General features: G+C 42.4%; 1 protein-coding gene across 1 annotated transcript; it reads left to right on the top strand.

The window, feature by feature from the left end:
- Positions 1-1,928: 1,928 nt before the first annotated feature.
- LOC141628649 (uncharacterized) lies at positions 1,929-2,993 on the top strand. The gene is made up of 2 exons (XM_074441757.1): positions 1,929-2,292; positions 2,359-2,993. Exons 1-2 carry the CDS (start codon positions 1,929-1,931, stop codon positions 2,991-2,993), a joined length of 999 nt encoding a protein of 332 aa, XP_074297858.1.
- Positions 2,994-10,182: the final 7,189 nt, after the last annotated feature.

The raw sequence follows: 10,182 nt of genomic DNA, 5'->3' as shown, positions 1-10,182 counted from the left end.
GCGCGGAAGTAATGAAGCTAGGCGAGCAAAACAAGAACTCCAAATTACGAGTGCTTAATTCAAAGAGCTATATATCGAGTTATACAAAAGATAATTAGGTGATTTTAGTTGGATATGAAAGCTTATCCTCTTAGCTTTCCAACGCCGCAAAAATCGCTTGTTTCCGACATGTAACAAAGAAATGGCAGCTGTTTGAAGTTCGGTGCGCGAAGCAGGAATTACGCGCTGAGAAGTGCTCGATCAAGAACTATTTCTATTCGATCGAGAGCCCATTTGCTCGATCGAGCAACAATATTTGACGGGCTTGGCCTGTTTTGTTATTTAGGTTTAGCAAGTCATTATTTTGTTATAAATAGGCTTGCACGCCAAACACATGAGATACACAAACACGACTGGAGCTCTTCTCCAGTTTCGACCCTTTCTTATTCCGGATCTTGAAACTCTATTCTATTCTTAATTCATTTCGGTATTTTCTTCCCCTTCTTTTATGCTTTATTCTTTAATTATGCATTGCTAATTCTCTTGCTAAGACAATAGGGGATCCATGATTTTGTTAGATTAGTAATCAATTTATTATGATAATGCTCGTATGATTTATGTTGTTGTCGCTACATTTAATTGCTATAGTTTAATTGAGTCGACGCAATTAGATTATAAACCCTAGTAAACCTCGTCCTATATCGAAAGACTGGATAGGGTGAGGCTCGTAGCGATACATTAGGGCACGGTAGTGAGGGCGAAAGCTAAGCTATTTGTGTTTTAGGGCGAATTAAGGACCGAAAGGTGACGTTCGTTACCCCTTAAATCTATTTGCTTGACCTTAGACCTAGATTGCTAAACTGATTAATCATGGTGAACCGACTGTCTTAGCTATCCCTCTTCCCTTGCTTTTCTCTTACTCTCTCGAACTCGTAGTTTAGAAAACCAATTATATAAAACCCCCACTTGTGACCGAATAAATGAACCGTTAAAACAGATATCTTGCCTCCCTGCGGATCGGCCCTTATTACTACCTTTTAGTAATTTGGTTTTATAGATATTATTTTTGATACTAAAACGACGGTATCAAATTTTGGCGCCGTTGCCGGGGAGACGGTGCAATTTTATAGTTCCTTTGTTTGTCTTTTGTCTCAGGGAATTTATTCCTTGGGACAGTTCTCATTCTTGGCCCGAGTGTTTTTGTGCTTACAAGTTATAGTTCAGCCATGGAGGTATTTTGTGGAAGATGTGGCGAATGGGGACACAATCCCTTTTCATGCATGGCTACGTCCGAGAGCGTTCTAGCCTATCGGATGATTAGGCAAGGAGGCTCTTCCCTCGAGCTTTATCGACAATGATCGGTCGAGTACAACCTAAAGGCCGCCATTCACACGCAACATCTTGAGCAGGAATCTGGTGCGGATGTCTTCCGTAAACTGCTCGAAAAGTGTGAGTCAATGTGCTTAGAGGAAGACCCGGTAAATGCAATAAGTTTGAGGAGTGGTCGCACTTATGACGGACCAGAACATACTCCAGAAAGTTCAAACGCCGAGGCAGGGACCACTGCTCAGCAAAATGACGAAGAATTGATGAAGGGTGGTCGATCGAGTGAACTTACCTCTCGATCGACCAATGCTGAGGAAGAAACCCCTCGATCGAGAGACGGTACTTCTCGATCGAGTAATCTGCACGATGAAACCTCTCGATCGAGAGAGGTTAGCAAGAAAAGCTCTCGATCGAGCACTTCTGAGCCTCAATCGAGAGAAGCTGAGCCTGCGGACACGCATTCCAATGCTGACCGTAGTGGGGTACCCTCCTGTGCTGCGAGGGTGTCAAGAACCGATAAAGGTAAAGAGAAAGAAGAGGACCCACTTCCTATGGTTAAGGTCCCTTACCCGAGTCGATTACGCGACACAAAGACGGAGAGACAATTCAGCAAATTCGCAGATATGGTAAGAAACATTCTGGTAACCATTCCTTTTGCTGAGTTAATTACCCAAATACCTCCTTACGCAAAATTTATGAAAGATATTATTACGCGTAAGAGGGAATTTGGTGAAACAGCTACTGTCGCCTTCATGGAAGAGTCTAGTAGTCTAATTTCGGGAAAGTCTCCCCCTAAACTGAAGGACCCGGGTAGTTTCTCTATTTCTTGTGTTATAGGATATGTGGTGATAAATAGGGCGTTGTGTGACCTTGGAGCCAGTGTCAGTGTCATGCCCTATTCTATCTTTGCTAAGCTTAAATTGGGTCACCTAAAAATGACCAATATCACCCTACAGATGGCCGACAGATCTGTTAGACGGCCCTTAGGTATCTTAGAGGATGTGCCTGTCAAGGTAGGCAAATTCTTTATCCCAGTGGACTTTATTGTTTTAGATATTGCTGAGGATACCCGTACCCAGATTATTTTGGGTAGACCGTTTTTGTGTACAGCTGGAGCTATTATTGATGTCAAACTCGGGCGGTTGACCCTAGAGGTAGGGGATGATGTGATTAAGTTTAGTCTGGCCGAGACCTTGTCTAGACCGATGATAGAGGATACTTGTTACTCTGTTGACATTATTGATGAGTCTGCTTACGAATTTTGGTCGGATTCCTTAGTTAAGGATCCGCAGGAGTCTTTGATGTTTCTATATGAGTGTGCAGATTTTTCAGATGACGAGGACGATGTCGAGCAGTTGCTTAGGATTACTACAGATGAGATAGAGCTGTCTGACGTTCAGCTGGAACAGGTAGAGAACTTGGCACACACTTTGTGCTCAGTCGAGGTAAAGGTCCCCGAGCGTAAAGCTCTTCCCTCTCACCTTAAGTATGCCTTTCTTGATGATACTGAGCAGTTTCCAGTGATTGTGAGTGCTAAGCTCAACGACGGACAATTAACTGCTTTATTGACTATTCTTAAGAGAAATAGGAAGGCGATGGGATATTCGTTGGATGACCTTAAGGGCATCAGCCCTGATGTCTGCATGCATAGGATTGAGCTAGAGGATGATCACAAACCTTGCAGGTAGGGTCAGCGAAAGCTGAATCCAAAGATGGAGGAGGTTGTGACGGCTGAGGTTATGAAACTACTCGACGCAGGTATTGTTTATTCAGTTGGGAATTCTAAATGGGTAAGTCCCGTTCAGGTGGTACCTAAGAAAGGTGGTACTACAGTTGTCCGAAATGAAAATAATGAGCTAATGCCTACTAGACTAGTGACCGGGTGGCGGATGTGTATAGATTATCGGCAATTAAATGCCGCCACCAAGAAAGATCATTTCCCCCTTTCTTTCATTGATCAGATGATAGAGAGATTGGCCTCCCATGAGTTTTTCTGTTATCTGGATGGGTACTCAGGGTTCTTTCAGATCCCTATTCATCCAGATGATCAGGAAAAGACTACTTTTACTTGTCCGAAGGGTGTCTTTGCTTATCGCAGAATGCCTTTTGGTTTGTGTAATGCCCCTGCCACCTTTCGGAGGTGTATGATGGGGATCTTTTCTGAGTATATCGAGTTTATCATGGAAGTCTTTATGGACGACTTCAGTGTCTATGGGAATGAACTCGATAATTGTTTAGCTAACCTTGATGAAGTCTTGCAGCGATGTATTGAGGTTAATCTAGTGTTAAACTGGGAGAAGTGCCATTTTATGGTAAATGAAGGCGTTGTCCTTGGGCACTTAGTCTCCAACAGGGGTATTGAGGTAGACAGAGCAAAGGTGCAAGTAATCGAGCAATTACCCCCTCCAGTTAATGTCAAGGGGGTGAGAAGTTTCCTTGGTCACGCTAGCTTTTATCGTCGGTTTATCAAGGACTTCTCAAAGATTGCTCGACCGCTTACACAATTGCTTCTAAAGGATGCTCCTTTTGATTTTAATGATGAATGTCTTTCTGCTTTTAACACTTTGAAGCAGGCTTTGGTCTCTGCACCCATTATCCAGCCTCCGGATTGGAAGCTGCCTTTCGAGATTATGTGTGATGCCAGTGATTATGCACTAGGAGCGCTGCTAGGCCAACGGAAAGACAAAGCGCTGAGTGCGATTTATTATGCGAGCCGAACTCTGGATGAGGCTCAAGTGAAATATGCTACCACAGAGAAGGAGCTTTTAGCTGTTGTTTATGCGTTAGATAAGTTTAGATCGTATTTGTTGGGTTCTAAAGTTATTATTTTTACAGATCATGCAGCGCTGGAACACCTTCTGAACAAGAAGGAAGCTAAGCCCAGATTGCTGAGATGGATACTCCTTTTACAGGAGTTTGACTTGGAGATTAAGGATGAGAAGGGAGTAGAAAACGTCGCAGCCGACCATCTGTCGCGTCTGACACAACAGAATGGGGAGGATTCCCTTCCTATTAATGATTCTTTCGCTGACGACTCTTTATTTTCTGTTGATGTTTTTTCTGTGACCTCTGTGAATTCTAAGGATGGTGCTGAACCTTGGTTTGCAGACTATGCTAATTTTGCTGTCAGTCAGGCACTGCCACCAGATTTATCTCATCAGCAGCGCAAGAGGTTCTTACACGATGCACGACAATATTTCTGGGATGACCCTTATTTATTTAAGGAGTGTGCAGACGGACTCTACAGACGGTGTATTCCGCAGTGGGAGACCAAAGCTATCCTAGAAGGCTGCCATTCGGCTCCTTGTGGAGGACACCACGGTCCATCACGTACCATGGCTAAGGTATTGCAGTCAGGTTTTTATTGGCCAACTCTTTTCGCTGACACTAAAACTTTTGTTGCTAGTTGTGATGCTTGTCAGAGAACGGGAAACATTTCCAAGAGACATGAGATGCCTCAGAACGGCATCCTAGAGGTTAAGATTTTCGATGTATGGGGCATTGATTATCAAGGGCCATTTCCGTCTAGCCAAGGTAACAGGTATATTCTGGTAGCTGTAGACTATGTGTCCAAGTGGGTGGAGGCAATTGCCACTCCCAATTGTGATGCCCGGACCGTGATTAAGCTGTTTCGTAAGATTATTTTTCCCCGTTTTGGTGTCCCTAGGGTCGTCATTAGCGATAGGGGTATGCATTTTAGAGAACAACAGTTGATCGTTTGCTTCTTTGTCTAAATATGGTGTCAAACACCGTAGGGGTTTGGGGTATCACCCTCAGACTAGCGGACAGGTCGAAGTCTCTAATAGGGAACTAAAAGAGATATTGAGTAAAGTAGTGTCTAAATCATGGAAGGACTGGAGTGCTAAACTAGAGGACACGTTGTGGGCTTATAGGATGGCTTTCAAGACACCAATCGGTGCTTCACCGTATCGTTTAGTGTATGGAAAGTCTTGTCATCTTCCTGTTGAGCTAGAACATAAAGCTTGGTGGGCTATCCGCCAGCTTAATTATGATCTTGACTTGTGTGGTGAGAAGCGTTTATTGCGGCTAGATGCTTATTTGGAGGAGTTTCGGTGAACGCTTATGATAGCTCCCGAATCTATAAGGAGAAGACTAAGCATTGGCACGATAAGAGGATTGTACCTCGTGAGTTCCATGTTGGGCAAAAGGTGTTACTGTTTAATGCCTGGTTGAGACTATTTCTGGTAAGTGAAGTCCAGGTGGAGTGGTCGTACACGGTGACCCGGCGTCACCAAATTTGGATCAGTTGAGTTAGAGGACTCCGAGGGGATTCGTTTCAAAGTTAATGGTCATCTTGTGAAGCATTATTATGGGGCTGATGCTGTGATTGGACGCGTCGAAGTTCTCTTTTTCGACGCGATGACAGAGAGTGATGTTTGACGCTTATAGGTCGTGCGGGACCTTATAAACCTGCGCTTATCGGGAGGCAACCCGATTGTAAATTGTTGTTTTTGGTTTTTCGAACTTTTAACTTTCTTTATTTTTTTGGCGTGCGTTTGAACAATTTTAATAAGTATTCTTGCGTTTTGGTACAAAGACAGTGTACCGTCTTGTTGCTTACTGATGCAACGGCCCTCGATCGAGTAGCCTTCCTGCTCGATCGAGTGATCTTTCACCTTCAAAGCTCTCGATCGAGATCCTACTTGCTCGATCGAATTTCTGCTCCGTTAAAAGCCTCGATCGAGTCTTACCTGTCTCGATCGAGTACCGTGTTCATCTCGATCGACCTACTCCTTTGTCGATCGAGAGCCCTACTAACCTCTCTATCTGGTTCGGTTTGGGGAGGTCCATGGTCTGCACGCTTTTGTAAGTTTTCGACTCTCCCTCTCTTTCGTTTGCATCTCTTTCCCTTTACTTTGTACAATGGGGACATTGTACAGTTTGGTTTGGGGAGGGTTTGCATCCATTTTGTGTCTGCATGTTGTTTTTGTCGCATTTTGTTACCACATTTACTTACGTTTGCATTGTATTTTATTTCATAAAAAAATCAAAAATCTCATAAAAATTTCAAAATTTAAGAAAAACATCATGTTTATTTTGCATATCAGATTGAGTCGGATTGGAGTATTTCATTGCTGATAATTGTTTCTTTTGCTTGAGCCTTGCATTATTTCACATCTTTTAGCAACAACCTTTGCAATTTCTCGAATTTCGTTTCAAAATTCGTTGAACAAGTAGACTTGACTTAAAATTTTGGCAAACTACAATATCTTTCTGAGGTTTAGAGCTTTATAACTGGTGTCATCCATGACCAGTTCATGTAGGAGGTGAGTAGTTACTCCTTATAAGGCATGTAACATCAAATTGCATAAGCATGAGTTTAGTCTACTTAGTACCTGTATGCATTCGGGTCTGTGGTTGGTGACACATGTTTGGAGAGGCAACCCCTTTATTTCATTTTACCCATAAGCTCCACATAGCCAAATTGCCCATTTTGTCCCTATTTAGCTACAATCCATATCTTTCCTACCCTAGCCGAGCTAGTAATGGTAGCAATGTTGGGAATGTGTTGATTTGCAGCTGGTTATTATATCTTTTCATGAGATGGACGGGTGAAGGAAATGAAGGAGAAATATTGAAAAAGAAGTGAAGAAAAATGAAGAAAAAAAACAAAAGAGAAAAAAAAAGAAAAGGAATATCCGAAAAGAAAAATGAAAAAGAAAAAAAAATAGAAAAAAATCATATGCGGAAAATGAAAGACTGTACGTTGTGATTTATACTCCCATTTTTAATCTATACCTTATGGGGAGTTGATAATTTTATGGTGATTAGTGAGTTGTGTGCATCCAATTTGCACTGTTTCGTATCGATTTGTATGGAGTTTGAAGTAGGGAAGTTGCATAATTTGGATCCGTTGTTGCTAGCCTGGCTTTTAACCCCACTTACCCAAATTCATTTTAGCCCCTTCTTACCTATTACCTCACTTACCCATATGTAAGTCCTCGGCACGTGTCTTGGTCATCAGTTGGTTGGAATGCATATGTATGGTTGTAGAGACTTTATTCACGCTAGATTGCATGCGTGTTCTTATAGGTCGCAGTTAGGTGAGTGTTCTTTATTCCTTCTATCTTATTTTATATATCACCTTATGCTTATTTGTGTGATTGAGCGACCCGTGAGAGTCCATTTTTAAAAAGTCTTGCAAGGTCGAAAGTTCAACGTCTCTTTGAAATATGCATAAATTCGTTTGCCTTGATGTCGAGCTACTAGTAGTTGATTCTTATGCATTAAACGGTTTGAGCCGACGGTCTTCAGTTTGTCTATGTTCTACTCCTATCCATTTTATCCTAGCTAGTTGCATTAGTTTGCTTGAGGACAAGCAAAGGTTTGGTTTGGGGAAGTTTGATGGGTGCATATTATATAGACTTTTACGGTCTCTTTTGGCACGCATTTCTATGTATTTGAGTGATATTATGTCACTTTATACCCCGAATAGGCTACTTTGTGCTTTTATTGCTATTTTGCAGATTGGTAGCGGAAACCAACCTTTAGTGGCCTCAAGATAGCATCTCTGGAAGATGGACGGGAAAGAGGACGAAGGAATCATGCATGGGGAAGCGTGAAGACGAAAGTTAACCAATTTAAGCAAGTCAGAACTACTACGGAGGCTGAGAAGTGACTGAAGATCTCGATCGACCACATTTGGCTGTCGATCGAGAACACAGAAGAACACAAGCCTTCGATCGAGCTGTCCTGTGCTCGATCGAATTGTGAAGGCCTCGATCGAGATGTCCTGTTCTCGATCGAGGGAGATACTTAAGGGAAGCTCTCGATCGAGCAACTGTGGAGTTCGATTGAGAGGCCACGCGCTGATGGGCTTTATTTCGACTGTGTTGTTATTTTACAACGCTTGTTTTTCCTTGCTATTTTTCTTATAAAGAGGCAAGGAATACTAGAGACCTAATTATCACATCCCAGACATAGAACGGAGACTGTTGCTTTAGCTTTTGGATCGGAAGTACTTTTAATCGCCATTTCTCAATTTTCCTTTGGTTGAATTCGGTATTATCATAGCATAATTTCAATTCGTTTTCGTTTATTATGTTACTTATTGTTATTTGCTTTACTACTATCGTTCCTCATTTCGATCATCAATAGCTAATCGCTTTGCTAGGATTTAGGGTAGCCATGGCGTAGGAAGGACGAATTAATTAGAATACCGTAGTCTAGTTGTATGCATCTGCTGCTTTAATTTCTCTTAATTGTTTGAGTCGACGCATTCAATTAACTGTCTCGATATCCCCTTCTCCTAGATCGAAAGATTGGAAAAGGAATAGTTCTGCAGCGTTTTATTAGGGTTTATGCTAGCTAGGGCGAAAGCTAAACTAGTATTACCTAGGGCGAACTAAGGACCGAAAGGTGACGTTTATTACCCACAGCTTGGATTTAGGGCATCTATATTTTAGTCCGAACTTTAGAAGCCATGGTGAACCGACAATCCTAGTACCTTTCTCCCTTGTTCATCTCTATTTCATTTCTCTCTCGTTCCTTTTATTCTCTCCTTTACTCGTAGTTTTTAGAAAACAAACAAACAAACCCCTTTTTTGGTTACTTTCGATGAGACTTAGTTGACTATAGGATTCCCATCTCCCTGTGGATTCGATACCCGACTGCCTCTGCTACATTTAGTTGAGACCCGTTGGTTTTATCTTTGACAGGGTTGCGACAGCCGTGTCAAATTTTGGCGCCGTTGCCGGGGAGGCAATTTTTATTATCTGTATTGTTTATTTCATTCTTGTCTTAAGGAATTTTATTTCCTTAAGACTGTTCTTATTTACTTCCTTTTAGCTGTGTATGCGCAGGTCTCGTAGGGGTGAATTAGTTGAGGCTGATCCTGAACCCGAAAGATCCTTTTTACGCAGAAAGAGGGAGTTAGAAAGAGTTCGTCGGGAGGAAGTCTTGAGTACTTCTGACAGTTCGGTTATCGAGGAAACTTCTATTCGTGAGACTATTATCCCAGTCAAAATGCCTAATATCGCAAGTCATTCGGAGCCTACTGCTGACTATATTCCGAAGGGATTCAAGTTGTCCACCGATGAGGACGGCAATACCTTCGACATTCGGCCATCCTACATCAACTTGGTCGAACGGAATTTGTATCGGGGGGTCCCGGGTGAGGATCCTAGGAAACATATGGAAAGATTTGCTGATTATTGTTTGCCCATCCCTACATCCAAGGGAGTGACCCATGACAAGATAAAGGAAGTTCTCTTTCCTTTTTCTCTGACCGATAATGCGAGGGAATGGTTGACGGACTTGGATAGAGAAGCAGCAGGTATCACGGATTGGACTACTTTAGCTCTGGCCTTCTATAAGAAGTACTTTCCTCCATAGAGGACCAATGCATTGAGGGCCCAGATTACTAATTTCAAGCAAACGGGTTCTGAAAATCTGTTTAAAGCATGGTGCCGCTTTAAGAAAGCTGTGAGATCGGTACCTCATCATGGATTCCAACAGTGGTTTTTGTGCAACCAATTTTATAAGGGGTTGTATGATGATCATAGAGCTATTTTAGATGCTGCAGCCAATGGGAGATTCTAGCGCGAGGTTAATGATGATAAGGGCTGGAAGCTTATTGAGGAAATGGCTAATCACACTGCAGAATATGGGAATCCGCGGAGTGGTACACGGACGATAGCTAATATCGAATGTGAAGATATGGATGCTAAGTTCGATAAGATTAATGCTAGGTTTGACCGATTGGAGATGCAGTCTCCAGAGAGTCAACAAATGGTTCACATGCTGAAGAAAGATGATACGAATCTTTGTGAGAGATGCGGCGAGCCGGGGCACGTTGCTATTGACTGTTTTGCTGATATGGAGCAAGTCTTTTCTTTCCAGCAGTACCGTCAAGGG

This window comes from Silene latifolia, chromosome Y, assembly GCF_048544455.1.
Source record: "Silene latifolia isolate original U9 population chromosome Y, ASM4854445v1, whole genome shotgun sequence".
Classification (NCBI taxonomy): Eukaryota; Viridiplantae; Streptophyta; class Magnoliopsida; order Caryophyllales; family Caryophyllaceae; genus Silene; species Silene latifolia.
This window is presented reverse-complemented; position numbering and strand designations above follow the sequence as displayed.

Excerpts from the sequence above, each read along its gene's own strand:
- LOC141628649 (XM_074441757.1), top strand. The coding sequence starts at position 1,929 with ATGGTAAGAAACATTCTGGTAACCATTCCTTTTGCTGAGTTAATTACC. Across the intron at positions 2,293-2,358 it reads ATCTGTTAGACGGCCCTTAG|ATATTGCTGAGGATACCCGT; the intron begins GTATCTTAGAGG and ends TTATTGTTTTAG.